The sequence below is a fragment of the Phasianus colchicus genome, chromosome 1, assembly GCF_987193195.1.
Source record: "Phasianus colchicus chromosome 1, bPhaCol1.hap1.1, whole genome shotgun sequence".
NCBI classification, from domain to species: Eukaryota; Metazoa; Chordata; class Aves; order Galliformes; family Phasianidae; genus Phasianus; species Phasianus colchicus.
Window position 1 is genome coordinate 51,271,517 of NC_143436.1, and position 19,084 is coordinate 51,290,600.

A 19,084-nucleotide genomic window follows, 5' to 3' on the forward strand; every position below is an offset into this window, starting at 1 on the left:
AGTCCCTAGGAGGATGTAGGTGTACCTACAGGAGGTACTCCTATACACAACCAAACCAAAACGCTCTGCTGGCACTGATTGTTTTCCACATAACACTCATTCCCATGCTCCTGGCTTTTAGATGATTCACTTAAAAATAAAAAACTTATCATTTTCTTAAAGACCATTTGTCACGGACAGCACAGTTCATGGGGCATTTATCAGCCAGTTCCTTTCCCCTACAATAGCAAGAGGAGATATCATTGCAAAGTCCAGTTCTCAACACAAAGATTAAGGAAAGCAACAAACAGTAGAGGAACAGGGAGAGGGAGGCTAAACCAGCCTAGGTAGGAAAGGGCAGGGTTGGTATTTCCACTCTAACATTTTGCTGAGTTCAGGGGGAGAAGGAAAGGAGTAAGAGAAAAGTAGTGAGAAAGACAACAACAACAACAACAACAAAAGAGCTGGCCTTATAATGTAGAGGAACTCGAGTGCTGGCAGTCAAGAACAAGACATACAAGCTCAGGCTGAGCTTTCTTCCACCTAGAAATCATTGATCCCATTGGAGAAGCAAGAGCTCAAAGAGAGAGCAGTCAAGAAGAGAAGAAAATAGGCAACAAAAGGCAAACAAGAGAGAAGGAAGGAAAGAAAGAATTAAAAAGTGAAAGGAGGAAAAAAGAAAAAAATGAAAAAAGATATAAAAGCATGTGCCCCAATGCCCTCCTTGCAGCCCGGCCTGGACACAGCCATTTGCTGCAGGGAGTTGTGCTGCAGCCAGGGCAGGGAGGGGGACTCACAAAGTGCATAGGGAAGGCTGGCAGCAGATGGGGACAGTGAACAGTGATCCAGGGCTGAGTGTGAGCTAGGGACTTGCTGCCAAACCTGTATCACGACCAGCAGGAGATGAGAAAGTCACGGTGGCTGATTCACACTGATTCACACACAGGTACAGGCTGGGGTATTCAAAGGAGTTATCATGGAGCTGCGCTTCAGAAAGCCCTCTTGCATCTTGCCAAGGGTGGGGAAAATCAACAGCAACACAGCGTTTGCCCTGGAAACTTCTTCTGTGCCCTTGTCCTGTTCCTGGCAGGGCCTTCCTAGAGCTCAGCACCCACCTCAGCACCTATCTCACCTAAGGCAGCTAAAATCCAGCCTCACAGTGACATCTAGTGAGGAGAGACCTCGTGGCACCACGGACCAGCCTCACAAACTGCAGCCTGGCCTGTCTGCCCACCTCTCCCGCTGCTTTGCCCCTGCACCCCAATTGAGTAAGGGTTGTGTGGGTGCCAGGATCTCCCTGGGGATGCAGTTCCACACTGTACAGGACAGTGACACTCAGTGAAAGAGAGATGGATGGTGAGGAAAAGAAAGGAATGAGGGAAAGGAAGAGAGAGCCAGCAGGTTATTTAGAGGAACTACACAGCAAAGAGTCACAAACAAATGATAAAAGGTCAGGTTGAACTGTCACTTTTGCACAGCCTCAGAAACTGCTGATCCTGGCTGGGGAGGGTGAGAGAGAGCAAGAGAAGTCAAGGAGACAGGGATTAACATGAGGAAGGATTAAATACACTATTAGAGAGAGAGCAAAGGAAGGAAAGGAAGGAAAAATGGAGAAGGAAAAATGACAAAAGCAGAGTGAAGGCAGAAAGGGGCCTGGCACCGTGCTGATAAACACAGCCATGGGACTGATCATCTTGCTCTGTACAAGCCCCACATACAGTTCTGTGTGGTTTTGAACAATTCTGATGGGAAAAACAAACAAACAAACAAAAATCCTAGGCTGAGAAGCCACAAAGTATGCATTGTGGCAACAAGCAGCCAGCTGCCCTGCTGCTTACAGCTGAATCCACAATGCGGCCTTGCTGTCCATCCATCAGTGACAACAGGGAGCTTTTCTTTCCTGCTGTTCCCGAGTGGTCCCTCCCAAGTCTGAAGGGACACTGGGGAACAGGAGGGAGCATGACAATCCTTCAGCCAGTGAACCAGTATGGGGAGATCAGATGGGCTCCAGCAGAGCCCATGGAGCAGCACAGAATGGAGCAGACAGGAACTCCAGCAGCCACAAATGCTCTAACAGCCCCATTCTACATCAAGCATCAAGCTAACAAGGCCTGCCTAAGGCAGCAAAAGCCTGTGACAGCTCCAGCCCATCTCCTGTCTGCCTCCAAACCCTTAATGGTAGGTGACAAGCATAACTAGCTAAACTTCACTGCATCCAGAGCCAGCTCTGGGGCTTGTAAACATTTTATGGCCCTGGAGCAGAGAGTCTGGGAACAAAACACAGAGCCTTCCACCTCTTTGTCACTGCTCTGAAAGCTGCTGCATTCAACAATGACTGAGAGACCCCAGTTTTGTATCTGCACAGCATGAGGGTGCTTAAGAATGCTCAGATCTCACACTCTTTACATGAGAGATCATTATTTCCATTGTAATCATGGATAAAATGCATCCTTCCCAGAAGAAACTAGACATTGTGTTACCAAAGGCTACAATATTTACTAAATTAAGAGCTACCACCTTTTTACAAATCTCTTTAGTTAAAGAATCTGTGTTACGCTCCATATCTTGATTCAAAATCCCTTTTTCAGTTTCTATCCATTTGCTCTGTACTCCACAGTGAAGTGTTTTGGGGGGTGAATTTCACAGATGCTGGCATGAAAAATCTGTGGTTCTGAATGAGACAGAAGAGAAAGATAGGAAGGGCAAATCAAACAACATAAGGCAGAAATAAAGAGTTAAGCTGAAAGCCAAAGGTGACACAAAAGTTCAGGATCCTTCTACTACTTCCTCCCTTTTTGATATTATGGATAGCAGCGGGCAGGAGAGAGGGAAATTTTTCCCCTCCAGCTGCAGAGCTGTTTGCCTGCTCCACTCTAGAAGGTGTGCAACAATAGCAGGTGTCCCTCAGATGAGATTTTTACCTTTAGGTAAGGAGTATGAGAGTACTGGCAGTTCGGTATTTTTGTGATTCTGGATGCAAAATTCTGTTATTTCTGACCACGATAAAACCTTGTGACACCAACTCTTCATTGGCATGCAAGTTTTACTATTAAAATGTTTTCGTTTGGTAATCTAGGCACTAAGGATTTATGCTTTTTTTCCAAATTTAACATTTGTGTTCTTAAAAATATTACTTCTACCTACAAAGTCGGTTCTTAGAGCTTCAGCAAAATATCTTCCCATTTGGAGTAAAAAGCAGAAGAGAAAAAAGGATATGTTTAGGGTTAAGGTCCCACATTGTCATTCAGAGCTAGCATGAACACGTCCTGTCTCAGATATTTTCTGAGTTGCTTAATCTTTATGCCTTCTTATCTCATCTATATAGGAAGGATAATAACTCTGCCTTGTTTGGAGGCAGAGTTCATTTTGTACTATGGCATCTAGTCCAGTGGGAAGCTGATTTAGTCCCAGCTTGAGCCAATATTATTTGCGGAAGCTATGCAATGCAGAGATGGTTTCTCAGTGACCTGGAAAAGTGCACTGAAGATGCAGGTATATGCGCTGTGTTAAGACAAAATAATAAGAAATCAGAATAAAAGGCTTTCTCTCCATCTGCAGTAACTACAAGCTTACCCATGCAGGGATATGAATCAAGGCATTGTCCAGCACTTGTTCAAACTCAGCAGGCCAGAAAGTCAAATCACTTTTCAAAGGCATGTCACACAGTTAAAGGACAAAGGTTCCTGTGTACTTGAAGTACAGGGCAAGCAGTGATCCGTGGGTCTTTGTAGAAACAATGACCGCAACAGAAACCGTTGAGGTTTAGCAAACACAGATAAGTAGTAATGACAGCAGCTTTGATTAAGACATCATCATGTATTGCTGTTCAGAGAAAATACAGAACACTGGATGTGCACATTACGTGACCCACGTGTGAAGGAACATGCAAAGGTGAAAATCTGTTATCAACTTAAAAATCAGTCTGTTTCATTTTGAAAGAAAAAAAAAAAATGCAGATCTATGTGTCATTACAAACAATACCCACTGTTTAAACATCAAGATCCCATTTCCCAGCATTATAAGAATGTTCAAAACAGTCCTAAACTAAATAAATCCTTGTGATTGTTGTATCTTACTTCTACTGCAGCTCTCAGCTCCTGTTTTCTAACATTCTTCAGAATATCCCTTCAAACTGAGACTCCTGTGTAACCCCCCAAATCCAGAAGCTAGAACATAAAAAAGAGCACACAAACCGCTATTAAGAACTGCCACAGACAGCAATATGATATTCTTATAATATTAACCGGAATAACAAGATGGCACAGGCCAAATGTATGATAATCTCAAATCTTCCAAAGCCCAGAATAACAGGGAGAAGCACAGTCACTGCAAGACGAACCAGAAACTTTATCAACTTATTCAAACAGGGAGATTTTCAATTTTCAATGTCATAAGAAATAAAGCAGAAAGTAAAATTGTAATGGCCACATAAGGAAGTCACTTAAAACTTCAGCCGATCTGTATGCTGAGTTATTTGTAATTGAAAAGCCAGCTAGCTCACAGGTAATCACTGAGGCATGAAATTTACAGAAAGCTATAAAACATGAACATTAGCAGCAGAAAGCTTTAGAAGATAGCTTAACTCTCAGAAGCAAGGACATTCTCGATCTGAAAGGCAGCGCCTGTGGTTTTTGCCATCACAAGTTAGATTATTCAGGCTCTAAGACAGCAATTTATTTGGATGTTATACATTTAAATGAATACCATTTGACATTCATTCTGTCCCCAAAGTGTTCCAAAGAGCTAACTGCACTGATTTTTAAGGGATTACAAAGTGATGAAGTTTTCTTGGATGAAATTTTAATTTGAGCAGAGCCTTTAAAGAGTACAATAAAATACTGGGTTATTTATTTATTTATTTATTTATTACTGACATAGGCACAAAGTCTCCTGACATTAAATTTTTAAAAGTATGCACCAGTCAGGAAAAAAAAGCTATTTGCTGGGGCTTTTCATCTGCTCTCAAAGATAATTCAGGTAAAAGAAAGTGAGAGTTAAGTGTATATCGGGATGAAAAAAGGAATGTATCCTCACTGTGAGTGATAAATCCACCGAAGCTCCTGCAAAGAAAAATACAGCGTATTATATGCTGTGCTCAGCACAAAGCAGATTTCTCAAACATAGGTTAGTGGACTTAATCTAAAGTCAACAGAGGAAATTTTATGGTTTATGACACGCGGGAGATGAGATCATGTGATCCAAATGCCCAAATTCTACATCAGTGAAGGTTTAAAGGAACATACAATATACAAGTAAAATACAAGACAATAAACTGATCCTGTCTAGCATTTCAGGAAAAAAGAATTGTAAATGTAATTTTCCATTAAAGTCAAAGAATACGGGAAGAATGTGCAACTATATCTGCAGGAGTATGGCAGGTATTAGCTGTACCAAAGTCACCCAGAGACATGACAAATGCTGTTATCACCATGTCTGCCAAGACCAAGCATAGCTGAAGCCAGAATGCAGTTAGGAGAAACACTAATGATCATCCCCTGAGAAAGGCTGCCAGATCCTGTTAAAAGAACTGGAAGAAATATAATGCATTAATAATAGCTACGTGGTTTCACAAAGCGTTAAAAAATCCATGGCTCATGTCAGATGGTGATCTTTGTGCAGTTCTAGGGCAACAACAGATCTAAACCTAGGGAATGCATTTCACCAAAAAGCATGCGCCTATTTAACTTCTTAGTGCACTAACTAGCTCCAAGAGGCTGACCACACTCCAATGCAGGAGACTGTGACTGCACTTGAAGAAAATATCTTGCCTTCCCTCTTCAGCAAAATGACCCCATGCGCTCGTTAAATTTTATCCTGCAGGTAATTGCAGGCTAAAATCATAGCAGATTTGCACTCAGCCTTGCTGGTCAAAGGAGGTGTTGCTTGTATTAAAGTTTTTTGCTACTGAAGATATTTAATAAGAAGGGGCTCAGATTTTCTCAGAGACCTACATAATTGACAGCGTTATTAATTGGTACAACAGAAATAGAAATACAATACTGTTTGCAGATGCTTACTTTTGAGATAGAAAAGGGCATATGTTTTCCAACAATGAGACAATAAATCAGTGCAGCTTGTAACGCATTAATTTGTTAAATCGAAACATGTTTAGCAGTGTAGGCAATTATGTTTTTGCATTAGGAGGCCTCATAAGACATTTATAAGGTTACACTGCTTTGACACTAAACAGATGTGATGATGTATCAGGTGAGCCTGATAAAGTTAATTGATGTAAATGTCATGTTTAACTAGTAGAAAAAGCTATACTGTGTGATATATGTCTATGAACAGCTTACAAAGAACCTGTAATTCTATTTCAGGGGCTAAAGGAGAATGTTTGACAGATAAGGTATAATTGGAAATGCTTTCCCCACGGTCATATCACTGGCAGCTATCCTTTATCTGACCAAAATATATGCTGAACTATGTTCAAGTAAGGACAAATATGTCAGAGGCTAGAATGCTCACTTTTATTTCAGCAATAGGCTATTAAATCACTTCTTGTTCAGTTTCTGCTTTTCAAAAACACAGTATCATCCTCGCAAATATGCTAACTTACATGACTGCAGGGACAAACCCAGCACAGAACAAGGAGCTGAGCAGCCTCAGTCTTTGCTAGCTTAGTAGAAGACAAGAAAATGGAGAAATATTCATAGAATCATAGAATGGCCTGGGTTGAAAAGGACCACAATGATCATCCAGTTTTAACCCCCCTGCTATGTGCAGTGTCATCGACCACTATAGCAGGCTGCCCAGAGCCACACACCCAGCCACTGCCCACCCAAATTATTCCAAAAAAGTGGTTTGGATTTCTTTAAGAGGAAGATCACAAGTGAGAAGTGACACGCTGAACAGGAAGTAAACAGTTAATATTTCCCAAGAATAAGCACCAAGACAGTCTTGTCCAGAAAGATGCATTTGCACGATCAGAATGACAAATATTGACACAGGATGCCAGGAACCATCCAACAAGACTCCAAAGAGAACTAAGAATAAGAAGATTGGCTCTGAGGTGACATCTGCAGGGGCTGGAGAACAACCTGCAGAGAATGGATGCCTGTTAATGAACCACAGATTAACTGCTATCAGCCACTACTAGAGATCATTGCCATGCGAAACGAGCGCTGCTTGTACTGCTCTCTCCCCACGGGACTCCATCTGAGGGAGAATATAACCTCTCTCCTTCTCCTCCAGCACCAGCTTGTCACTGCCAGCGTTGGCTATAATTGAATAAGCTTTATTCAGATGATAGCTAAATTTAGCAGACATTAGCAGCAAGTCTCTGGAGAGGCAAAAACGGGGGAGGAAAGCTTTAAATAAATATGCTAAAGTAATACTGAATAATAGATGCAATTAATGGTGGAGCAAAACTCCGTGCCTCAGGAGCCAGGCACAGCATTAAACCCATTTTGTGGGGCCTTGCAGAGACAAAATGTGACAGTGCTGCTGGATGCTCCCCTTCCTCTTAGCCTGTAATTATTGCCTCCCCTGTGATCACCACCACAGCAGGGCCTCAAAAAGCCTGTTCCCAATGCAGAAGCTCAGTAAGGGTGCACCACAGAGGGCCTGCAGACCAGCTGCTGCACAGGCAGGAGAGAGGAAAGAGGCAGCAGCGTTGCACCTGTACGCAAAGCCAGTTCAGGGCTGGCCTGAGGCAGCCTCCACAAAGCACGGAGCCTCAATACAGCTCCGCATTCCTTCCTTCCCGCCTAAACCCTCCCCCAGCTCCCCTCGAGCATGCGCGCCCAGCGGGAGGAAAGACGGAAGTATGGCTGTTCAAAGGGCGGAAGTGGTCTCAGGAGAGGGCGGAAGTGCATTTGAGAACCGGAAGTAGGTGAAAGGCGGGCGTGCGTGGCCATGTCTGCGTCGTTGCTACGGCGGGGCCTGGAGCTACTGGAGGCACCGGGTGGGCCCGAGGGGCCAGAGGCAGGGGAGGAGGGGATTATCGCAGCGTGTGGCCCTGTAACCTCCCTCATCTCATCTTTCAGGCCGGGGGAAGGCCACGCCGGGACTCCAGCAGGGGCGTGATGGCAGCAGGCCGGCAGGAGCTGCCCGGCGGAGGAAGGTAATGGTGGGGCCTGGGAAGAGCAAGGCCACGATCAAGGGCAGAGTGGTGAAGTCGGCGATAGGTGAGTCCTGGCTTAGCTCTGTCAGACTGCAGCCCATGTCACGATCACCTGTGGCTATCTCTCCCAATCCTCCTTGTAACAGCAGGTGATGTGTTTTGTCTCACTGTGCTCTGACCTAGAGGAGTATCGCAAGAAGAAAGCTGTAAATCACCTCAAAGCAAATTTGCAGTACATGACAAGCGGACGATGCGTTGCTGACAAAGCTGTCACCCAACAAGTAAGGATGACACTTCTTTCTTCCTCTGAGGAGCATAGATGAATGGGAATTACCTTCAGATCTTCCAGCTTAGTCTTCGTGCAAAAGAGTTAAGTTTCTGCCTGGCAGTGGCCTTGAAGTGTTTCTTTGTGCTCAAGCAAAATATCTTACTAAGCTTTAAATTTTTGTTGATAGCTTATTTCTTACATTGTTCTCAGCTACTCATTCAAATCTGGTAACTGTTGACTTCTCTTGGTTACCAAAGGTATTTCACAGCAAAGAAGCCCTGGTTCAGACTTCCCTTCTGTTCTTTGAACTCTCCTCTTCTGTAGCTAGAGGCTGTTTTAGGGAACCAGACATGCTGCTGGCTCACGTTAGGAATTTCATAGCATCTTAAATTATGTTTCTCATAACCTGAAAATTGAACCAATGATCTTTCCCAAGTAATAGTTCTAAGCCAGAATTTGACAGTAGCTAACACCACTAGATTCATAAGCTGTTTTTATGACAACACTTTTAACTTAAAGAAACTAAGTGATTGAGGCCAGTGTTTTTCAGGTTTGAGGTTGTAAATGGCAAGGATGACATATTAAAAAATGCCAGGGGAATTCTACCAATTTCTTAGGTTTTCTAGTTGTCTCATGGAGACACGGGACAAAAGAAGACTACAGTTTCAGAAAAAAAATGAGTTAAAATCAATATTGCAGTCTCAATAAGAGTTATCAGAAAGTAACTTCCTTTTTTGGCTCTGAATACTACCTGGGTGCTTGCTGCTGTCCCAGTGACCTGCTTTGGGTCAGATAACGTTTGCCTCTCACACTTCTCTGGGGCATTCCAGAATGTAGCAGGGTACTAGCAAATAAAAAGGATGTGGCAGGTGAGCTCAAAAACTGTTTTGTGATTTTGGTCTAGACGACAGTGAATGTTATTTTTCTTTTTGTTTTTCCCAAAGGTTCTTACACAGAACAGAGGCAGAAAGTCAAAAGATCGGCCTGCAGAGAAGAAGGAAAAGAAGAAGCCTGAGGGCACTGTCTTTACTGAGGAAGACTTCCGTAAATTTGAGAGAGAATATTTTGGAATCCCATAAACAGCATGTAAGGAACTCTTGCAGCTCAAGTCCATCTGCAGCTGAGTGCTCAGAACGCAACAGTGGCTACTTCCTCAGCATGTTTGAGAATGGATGTAGATCTGTCACTTTGTCAACAAATAAACTAGCATCAGGCTTGCAGAGTAACTGCACCTGTCCAGAACTCGCTGCTGGAGCCATGGAAGTTCTCTTTGGTCTTTGCAATACATTGTCCTTACAATTACTTCCCTCCAGCCAGCAAGTCTTGCATTCTTGACGTAGAAAGGTGACCTAATAAAAGAAAAAATCTTGTTCTTCAGTAAGTAAGGCATCTGCTGCTGGTCTCCAACTCAATGGAGATACGTTTTGGACAGCAGAAGTAAATCATTAAGAGGGAAGGATGCTTCAAAAGACTGAAATCCAAGTACTCCTGCAGTTTCTGTCATTATTACAACACCTGTCAGGTTTTTCTGGCATTGTAAAAAATTTTGTATGCGTTGTACGACTAAACAGTTGTTGTTACAGGTGCTGCCTATCTTTGCCTTTGTGATAGCGATTGTTATGAGTGGCTATGATTGAAGAAGACAGACCAGATCATTGTTCTGATCCAAGCATTCCTGTCACTAGGATGACTCAGTTGTATGAATGTCCCGTCTCTGATTCCTCTTGACATGTGTATTAATCTTCTCTCCTACATGCTCAGGCTTTCAGAGTGCAGGTTGGAACTGAGGTGACTCCTGTTCTGCCTGCTCAGTCACCCCTCTCCAAGAAAGATGTCTTAAATGGAGAAAGCTGTTTCTCATGCTTCAACCCAAGCTTTTCTTCTGAGGTTACAGCTGTCCTAGGAGGGCATTGCTGCTGGATGCTGCCAGCTCCTGTAGGCAGGAATGCTTGTGACCCAGAAGTCAAGTCTCAGCACGAGGATTTAGTCATCTGAACCAGAGGCTGTGGTGCTGGGCTGAAGGGATGGGGTTTTTGTGTGGTTTGCTTTTTTTTTTCCCATACTGCTAAATTCCCTACTGCAGTAAGTAAATGGCCCAGCAGGTGGGAGTGTTGTTCCAGATTATCTTCTTTGGTAAACTACTGTAAATGTGCTTTTTGGAGCTCTTGTCACTGCCCTTTCCCACCCCTTCCTTAAGAAAATGGGAAGCGTTCTCCCTTTGGACAAAAAAAGAGGCAGTTACTAATAATGCCAACCCTTGGTTAGAACTAACTCCTGAGTCTAAGTAGCTTGGTTCAGATGTTAGCAGTGGAAGGAATTTGGTATCCTCCTGGTGTATCCTTAAGTCTGTACCACCTGTGTTCTGTTCTTTCCATTGTGTCTGCATGGAAGGGAAGGTCACACAGATGTACTTTGTCCAAACAGGGAAAATAGTGAACATACTAAAGTATGTGTTCTGGAAACTGTGTTAAGAGCATGTGGGATGGGATTTCTCATAATAAAATCAGTTCAACTGTTTGCAGCCAAAAGTGGTAAATAAAACAGTTCAAGAGCCGGTTTCCCTCTTTTTCAGTTTGTCTCTACTCCTAAAATGGAGAGATGTGTAGGAGGGGAGAGAATGACTGTATGAAGAAATAGTTGAAAATAATGTGTATGCAGCATACATCTTTGTAAAACCAATGCACTCTATGCTGGCTGCTGAGCGTGTTAGCTGCTCTAATACATGTAGTTCTGTGTGGAGCTGTTGTAGAGACTATTAAAAGTGTAGAAAAGCCTGTTCTGCTATGGCATGACTTCAAGGGGCAAATCTTGGGGGTGCTACTTTGTGTCCTACCCTCACCTTCAGCACTCAGCAGTTCCTTTGACCTTCAAGAAGCTCTTCTCAGCCCCTGTACCTCCTCCCCCAGCCCCTCCTATGTACTCCTGTTCCTGTGGTCGTTCAGCTGCTGGGCCAACTTTCTACACCTTAAAGAAAGCAGAAACATTTTTTGTTGCTTCAGAAAGGAACAGTAGGGAAGCGTGGTTCATTCTGTTTGCACAAAACCCAGCTTGTTTGTTTGCAAACATAAGTAAATAGGGAAGTTGCTCTTTCAAAGTCAATAAGGAACTTTAAAGTGAACTCCAAAGTAGTCTTCCCCAAGGATAACAACACCCAGATACCTGGAATTTTAAAGTTGGATGGGAGCTCTAATTACTAGCAGCGAAGACTATTAGGGCCAACACAAGTAATCCTTGTAACTATATGACAAGAGGCATAGTACTTGCTTCAGAAGGTAAAGCCAACTGTCAGCCCCAGAAAAACCCAGACTGTGGGTTTTGCCAGCTGAAATCAAAGTTGCTTTTACAGCCAACAGTATCCCCAACTAAATTAAATTTTACCTTGCAGGAAGGAGAAAAAGCAAGCAGAAGAAAAGTGTGGTTCTAGATAAACCATCCTTGGAAATAGCAAAGATCTGGCATGTCCTAGCCTTGATTTTTTCACCTTTCTCACAGAGCTGGAGCTCCAGGAAGGAATGGCAGCGCTTCCTGCTTGTCATGTAATAACATGAGCTGGCCTTTGAGAAGAATGTCTTCACTGCCTGGTTGTAAGATAAAACTGTGTTCTCACACTCCCAACCATCTATATATTACAGACTAGTCATGCTTAGAGCATGCCAGCTCCTCACCCCAGCTGAGACCCCAGGCAGTGGCTATTGAACTTCATGTGCCACCTCTCTGTTGCTTGCTCACAGCCAGGCTTTGCTGCCTCAGAAAAGAGAGAAGAGGGGTTAAGGAGGGAACAGCTCCCATAGTTTCTTTTCCTACCGAGCCTCCGACCTGGCTGGTTCCCACACTGGGAGCAAAGATGCTGCATCCCACAGCCCTCAGACCTGCTGGACAGCATTTCTCTCCTGTGCAGCTGCAATCCAGGGCAGCTGAGCTCATCGTGCTGCTGGCTCTCTTCCCAACTCTGCGACATCAGCCAAGCATCCCACAGCAGAAAAATAGAAGTGGTCGAGCTGAGAAAGAGAGGGGTGCCATCTTCCAGAACATCTACACCCACAAGCAGCAGGGAATCAAGATGGGAAGGAGCAGCTTTAATATACATGCAAATATAAGCTCTGGAGCATTAATAATGTGGTCAAACCTTTCCAGGGAAGTGGTTTAAAGGAGGAAGAATAGTTCCCAGATGCTCAGTGCTGGGCTGGCTTCCTGTGAGTAAGATTCACAAAGTCATTTAATGGCCTTCCTCTGTTTTGTGAATGGAAAGCAAACAGGAAAACTTGTTTGAGCAGGTATGAGTGGCTCAAAGCTTCTGCTGTATCAGCAAATGTGTTCTTCCTCAGCATGGAAAGCAGTGACAGCCAATATCAGCATAGAGGTGTATCAGGAAGGCTGCAAGTATTAACTAATAAAACATGATTGCCCAGGACACTCAATGATTTCTTCCCTCTGAAATAACAGAGCGAATCAAGCCCAGCTGCAAATGAACCAAAGTAGCTTGGCATACAAGATTTAAAATGCTGAAATGACCACAGTAGGGAGAGGGGAAAACCATGGTTGGGAGGGGTCCTAGAAACCTTTTGGAATCTCAGTCCTTGACTAGTTTTTCAGGACCGACTTCCCTTTCAATCTTGCTGATGATCCACGCAGTATTGGATCCATGCCTACAAAGCTGATGGGCTCTGAACACCTTGGGTAAGGGGCTGGTCACTGCAGAAAGGGGAACACAGCAGCAGTACCCTAAATAGCTCACAGATGTAATGGTGAAGCACGTGGAAGTTTCTCACTTCGAAACAAGAAGAGCAATCAAACAAGGAATGTAAAAGAAGGCAAGCCACCTAATGCTTGCTTACAGCTCAAAATCTGGAACTCCAGCCAAAACAAGCTGAACAGTTAGTAGGTTTGAGACGGATTAAAGGTTTGCATGACTATCCATAGTTACATTAAAGAGGATTAACAGCGCCAGCCACTAAGTGATGGGGGCAGGGGAAATGGAATCATGAAGGTTGCTCTGCCCGCAGGGTTACATACACCTTGTTCTGAAGGAATTAGCTGTTGGCAGGGCTGAGCAGCAGCAATCTAGCCAAGTTGAGCTATTTGTATGCAAGAAAGCTCATTTATCTCCTCCACTAACTTGTCATTAATGGAAGGGAAAGAATAGATGTCCTTCTCTGGTTCTCCATGCACTGCAGTGGTGATGCAGAGGAGTCAGACTCACAGCAGGCAGCTTGTGCTTTGGAAATCCTCTGCCCTATTTAAATAAAGTTGTTGTGGTTGCTGCACTTGCATCTTGTTGCCTACCATTTTTCTGAAGGGAATTGTAATGCTATAATGTGATGGAAAGCACAGCAACAATAGCAAGGTAGCAAAGTCCTAAGCTGCAGCAAGTAAGGATAAGCCTAAATGCAGCAGCTGCAGACACAGAAATAAAGGGGAAAAAAAATCTGCTTACCCTTGAAAAGTTTCAGGTAGACAGGGATCTCCAGCAAGATACTCTTACCTTCACTTCCAACCCTTACATGAGGTCTGGGAAGGGGTAAACCCTTGCCTCACTCCTTCCAGTCACTCAATGCATTGCTTGCACCTGAGCTCCCCTGAGTTAGCCCTGCCTTCCCACCAGGTGGTCATTTCAAGCCCTGACTTCAAGCATTTCAAGCATTTCACTACAGGTGTGAACATATGAAAGAGAGAAAAAGAGCAACTGAAAGAGAAATGAGAGATGGCTAACCATTACTTTGAGAATACATGCCTTTATAATACAAAAAGCTTGTGTAGAGCTAGCCTCATTTAGTGGCTTCTGATGCTGTGTGAGTGCAGTGAAAGAAGTGCAAAGCTGGGATAACTGAGTGGCTGAAACAGTACTGCCTAGGTCTGATCCCTTGCAACGGTGATGGTTCTGTCACCACGATACACAGCCATCATTTCCCTGCCACCAGCACAGTGCTGAGGAACACTCCTCTCCTGAAGGACACCCTGTCCTTGCAGCTGTTCTGGGCTTTCTGCCAGGGCTCTTTGGAAGCGTTTGCCATCATTCTGCTTTCATTTTTCCAGTACTGCAGATGGAGGTTATTTTTGCCCCTTTGGTTTTTCACAGGGGCAAGTGGTGGAGTCCTCAGTGGCAGTGGTTTCCTCTTCTTGTTTGCAAAGAGAATAATAATAAGCACCTGGGTCTCCCTAAACGCAGGATGAAGAGGAAGGTAGCTATGAATACTGAGCTTTTACAGGGTGCAGATTGGGAAAATTCCACTGTTTCCAAATATGCAGGAAAACTGGCTTCCTCTGGGGGCTTGTAAAGCCTATATTTCATGCACCAAAATCTATTTCTGGGAATGGTGTCACCATGCATGTAAACCATCGAGATTGTTGAATCACATTTGTTCTGAGAGCCTGTGAAAAAGTGAAAAGGCTCCTGAAGCTTGCAAATGTGAGGTCAGTCAGGAGGCTGTCCGCTGCTCAGATGCTTTCTCCCATCTCTTAATGCAGTGATCTTATAAATGCTAAATGAACATACAGAGGAAGAGCCAGCCCTAACCTCCAGCCAGTGCAAAGTCTTAACTAAGTTACTAAGTATGGAAACAGCTTCATTGCAAGAGGCATTGCATAAGATCAGCTTGTTGGCTGCCTCTGAAAGGCTGCAAGCACAAAGACACCAGCTCCATGTGGATGCCTGTGCTGGGCAATTTGCTTGGACAAGTCAGTGCAAGTGACCAGGAATTAACACCCTGGGGAAGGATGCATACATCTACATGCAAAAGCTGTCCCTGGCAGGACAAGCAGGGATTAAGGAACATGACGAATCACTAAATCTGGGTATGAGTGGGCTGAAGAAAATAATCATCACACACATGACTATAAAGGGCACATCCCAAATCCTGAAGCTATTAGCAGGGTACACCTGCGCTGACCACAGAGCTTACTGAATTTCTGAATCTCACAAAAGAAACAAACAAAAATACTTAATATTGCCATTAATGAAAGCACGCTAATAAACCTAACAGGCTGAAACCATCCTGCTATGCAAGCTCCTACCTGCCATCTTCACATTGCTTCTTCAGTGTAACACAGTATCATAGCACTCTTTCTCAGCTGCACCTTCCCTCCCAGCACTCCAGTATAAAGATTATCTCACATAGTGCAAGGCTCTAATGAGAACTACTACCCCAGACAATAGGCTGCAGCCTACAAACTTCTACTCATACTCCCAAGCACCTGATGTTCTGCACACTGATATTCTGATTGAGGTAACTTCCAGCTCACCACCTTATTTCATAACTCTCGTACCCTGCACCATTCACCTCCATTAGGAATTGTGTTGAAGCCTGACAAGCCCAGGAACTCCCATGAGAACCTTTTCCCATTCATAAGCACTCTTAAATGGCTCCTCTAGAGGCTCGTAATGTTTATGATTTTGCCTTTGCTATCAAAGATCTGAGAGTATCTCCCTTTGATCCCCTCCATCTTACTGGATATTTGAAGTATACACTCAGTTGTACATTAGCTGTAACATGTGCTTTATCACTTGAGCCACGTGAACGGTAAATGCTATTTGCACAATCCACAGTGGGCAACACACTCTAGCTGGTTGAAGCCCCAATGATGTGGTGTAAATTAACACTTACTTTACAGATACCCAATCACCACACAAAATTACAAGTTTACTATAAAATAATTTATTAAGACACCATACATAGCTTAAGCAGCAAGCATATATACATGCACATGAACACTACTGACTACACTACTCAGGGACTCTAGCTCTTTTGACTTTGGCCTTCCTCACCTCTTCAATCAGATCTTTCAAGTACTGGATTTCCTTACTCAAGGAATCTGCTTTCTCTTTCAGAGCCTGATTCTTCTGTTCCAAATCTCTGCACTCCCCTGACAGTGCCTCCTGTTCTGCCCTCTTCTTTTGCCGGTAACGCGTGGCAGCTGTCTTATTTTGCTCCATTTTTTTCAGTTTCTTATCTATTTTCTTTTCTCCTTTCACCTTTGCTGACACTACCTTCTCAGCAGGGTGGTCATATGGTTTGGACCGCACAGAGCCACAGGTGGCATCTGCAGGGAACTGGTTGTCATTGGGGGATCCAAGTGAATTGGTAGGACTATGCTGGGGCGTTCCCAAATAAGAGTCTGGGCTCATGCATATTCCACTATCATCAGAATGGTTCTCCTCCTCTTTCTCTGACTTGGTGATCACTACCAGAAAGGTGGGGCCCTCCTGTTTCCTTTCACCTTCCAGAACATCCACTTCACTACCTAGTTCTAAACTAAATGAATGGTCTGGAACAGAAGTCAGAGACTCTGGGGAGAGGGGAAAAGACCACAGGGAAGCTAATGGGGCCATGGGATCTGCTCCAATTGGAGATTCAGGGAAACTGGTGATTAGATCAGGTATGAGTGGAGGTTCTTTGTTGTGAAATTCCTGGGTGGTAGGGTTGAATAGGAGATCACACGTGTCTTCCAACGTGGCCATCAGCTCGTCTGGTGAGACGGTGGCTTCCAGATGTTCCATACCTAGCAGGGCATCAAAATCAAATTCCTTCAGATCCATCTTCTCCACCATCCACTCCATGCCAGAGAAGGCATCCTCTAAACAAGGAAAAAACAAATGCACGTTTTTCAGTGAGTTAACAAAGTAAGCTTCTAGAAGGTATCTAAAAAAAGAAACTACTAAAAAGCTAACTAGTTACACCTTCCCCCATTCTTTTTAATGGTACAGAAGATTAACTACCAGAACCTCAGCCCACCATGAGCAGGGGAAGACTACATGATACAGTGTAGCTGTCAGCTGTTACGACATTCCATCTCTCTGAGTCTCAACTCCATAAGAATTCAGGGCTACTTGAAACACACTTCACACATTTGTTTCTTGTGACCTCTTCCAGGGAAGGCTACTCTAACAGCTGGCATGTTATTAAAGGGGCAACACAAGTGTCATTTTCCCACAGGCCAGTCTAGTAACTAGCCATTTGCTATTGTGTAATCAGTGTTGTATGGATGCTTTCCAGGCCACAGTACACACCTGATGTTACCTGTACACTTAGAGAACTTGCACAGTATATTTTTGAATGGGAGAGTTACATTGTTTATTATGTGCCATCACCACTGATGTATTTTCTGCATGTGAACTAGTGCCTTACCCTGGCTGCTATCTATGGTGTTGCCTAAACTGTCCACAGCGAGCCAATTGGAGGAGACTGCCTTAGCCTTGTCGCTGGAGAACCCATGCGAACCGAGGGGCTCGGCCACCTCCAGGTAGTCATCGAGGAGTCCCAGACTTTCCTCAGCCACCGAACACGGCTGGCTGAAGGGGGAGGACCCCCCCAACAGCATCTCGTTGTTCAAGAGGCTCATCTTGGTCAGGTTTTAGTGCTTTGACGTCAAAGGATGTAGACAAGGAGAAGGTCTTTTTGTCGACTACAGCAGTGCTGCTGTGCGGTGCCTTGAAAAACCTGTAAGACAGACATTTTTCATGTGCATCAGTGCTTGTTCTACTGGAATAACAGCCTTCACAATAAAACACAGCACACAAGCACATTCTCCAGGCTGTTTGCCTCCAACTCTTTTTTTTATTATTTCTTTTTTTAAAGGCTCTTCTATTCCCATCCCCATCTCCAGCACAGCAGCGCCAGCCCCGCGCTCCCCACGCCCCGCCCACCGCGCCCTGACTCACGCCCACGCCGCAGCCATTTCGCGATCCGCCGCCGCCCGCTCCCCACCCGGCCCCGCCGCCATTTTGTGCCGTGCCACGTTTCCACCTCGTGTCGCTGGGACCGCCAGCAACGCGGCGGGGGGAGGGGGGAAGGGTGACAGGACGGAAGGACAGGGCACCTTTCTGTGCTAAGCTGACTTATGGAGCAGGGGGATTCGGTTGAGAAATGCCGTGAGGCTCGCATTATCAGGCTGCTTTCCACACCATCCCCCCAGCGCTGCGGCATTAGGGATCCACTCATACCTCAGCGCCCGCTCGCTGGGAGCCCCGTGTAACTCCTCCACCTGCTATTCCCAATGCCCCTCTATAAAGGCATTCCCCTAAGCGACTAGGACACCCGCATAGGGACCTAACACTCACAAAAACCTTACAAAACCGAAAAGCCCTGAGCTTTCAGGATGTGGCTTTTTCTCAAATACAGGGTATTACGGCTCGCTTTTCCTCTTAAAGTGTCATTTCCTGCCGTTCCTTAAACTCCCAAGTAGGCTTTCAGCCCCCACCCGCCTCACCCCATTAACCAGGCAGCTTCTCCTTGTGGGTTCCGTTCCGCGCCCCAGAACCCCGCTTAAGAAACCGGGGGAGGGGTGTCACACAGCGTGCGCTCCCACACGCGCTACTCACGCCATGGTTGCAGATGCCGGGGATGTGCCGAGGCCGCCGCCGCTGCTGCTGCGCCCGCTGCACTGGCCGATGCCGCCGCTGGCCCTGCCGCCCTTAGAGAGCCATGGCGGCTGGGGTGGGGGGGATGGGGGAGGTGCTCCGGTCAGCGCCGCGCGGAGATGTGCTGCGCACGGCCACTACCACAAGCTATCAGCTCAGCTAAGGGCACACAATGAGGTGGCACAGCGCGCGCTCCGCTTTTATATACGGCCGCGCTAAGCAGAACGAGATCCGGCCTGATGTGTCCTTCCGCTCTTCGTCACCCGGCTCTCGTCAGTGCCCTCCGGCCTGTAACCCCACTTTCTGAGCTTCTCTCGTTCTCTCCTGCTTTGGATTAGCCATAAAAGCAGTCGACAATAACTTTCCCTCCGTCGTGAGTTGATGGACAGAGGGACTATATGGTGTTCCTCCGCGCAGA

General features: G+C 45.1%; 2 protein-coding genes and 1 long non-coding RNA gene across 3 annotated transcripts; 1 reads left to right on the forward strand and 2 right to left on the reverse strand.

The window, feature by feature from the left end:
- The first annotated feature begins 7,766 nt into the window (after window positions 1-7,766).
- On the forward strand, window positions 7,767-10,868 carry RPS19BP1 (ribosomal protein S19 binding protein 1). The gene is made up of 4 exons (XM_031600212.2): window positions 7,767-7,885; window positions 7,968-8,108; window positions 8,228-8,325; window positions 9,257-10,868. Exons 1-4 carry the CDS (start codon window positions 7,837-7,839, stop codon window positions 9,389-9,391), a joined length of 423 nt encoding a protein of 140 aa, XP_031456072.1. The 5' UTR covers window positions 7,767-7,836; the 3' UTR covers window positions 9,392-10,868.
- Window positions 8,115-13,877, reverse strand: LOC116233369 (uncharacterized). The gene is made up of 3 exons (XR_004167953.2): window positions 13,747-13,877; window positions 11,152-11,276; window positions 8,115-8,223 (listed from the first exon to the last, which is right to left on the reverse strand). It is a non-coding gene; the product is annotated as an uncharacterized LOC116233369 (long non-coding RNA).
- Window positions 13,878-15,941: 2,064 nt separating this feature from the next.
- Window positions 15,942-19,078, reverse strand: ATF4 (activating transcription factor 4). The gene is made up of 3 exons (XM_031600210.2): window positions 18,628-19,078; window positions 17,435-17,746; window positions 15,942-16,883 (listed from the first exon to the last, which is right to left on the reverse strand). The coding sequence occupies exons 2-3, from the start codon at window positions 17,646-17,648 to the stop codon at window positions 16,033-16,035; spliced, it is 1,065 nt and encodes a 354-aa protein (XP_031456070.2). The 5' UTR covers window positions 17,649-17,746; window positions 18,628-19,078; the 3' UTR covers window positions 15,942-16,032.
- Between the last annotated feature and the right edge of the window lie 6 nt (window positions 19,079-19,084).

Bases quoted from the DNA above. Each gene is read 5' to 3' on its own strand.
- ATF4 (XM_031600210.2), bottom strand. From the start codon at position 17,648: ATGAGCCTCTTGAACAACGAGATGCTGTTGGGGGGGTCCTCCCCCTTC. The intron at 16,884-17,434 runs GTAAGGCACTAG...TTCCTTGTTTAG, and splicing joins CACCATAGATAGCAGCCAGG to AGGATGCCTTCTCTGGCATG.
- RPS19BP1 (XM_031600212.2), top strand. From the start codon at position 7,837: ATGTCTGCGTCGTTGCTACGGCGGGGCCTGGAGCTACTGGAGGCACCG. The intron at 7,886-7,967 runs GTGGGCCCGAGG...CTCATCTTTCAG, and splicing joins GGAGCTACTGGAGGCACCGG to GCCGGGGGAAGGCCACGCCG. The intron at 8,109-8,227 runs GTGAGTCCTGGC...GCTCTGACCTAG, and splicing joins AGTGGTGAAGTCGGCGATAG to AGGAGTATCGCAAGAAGAAA.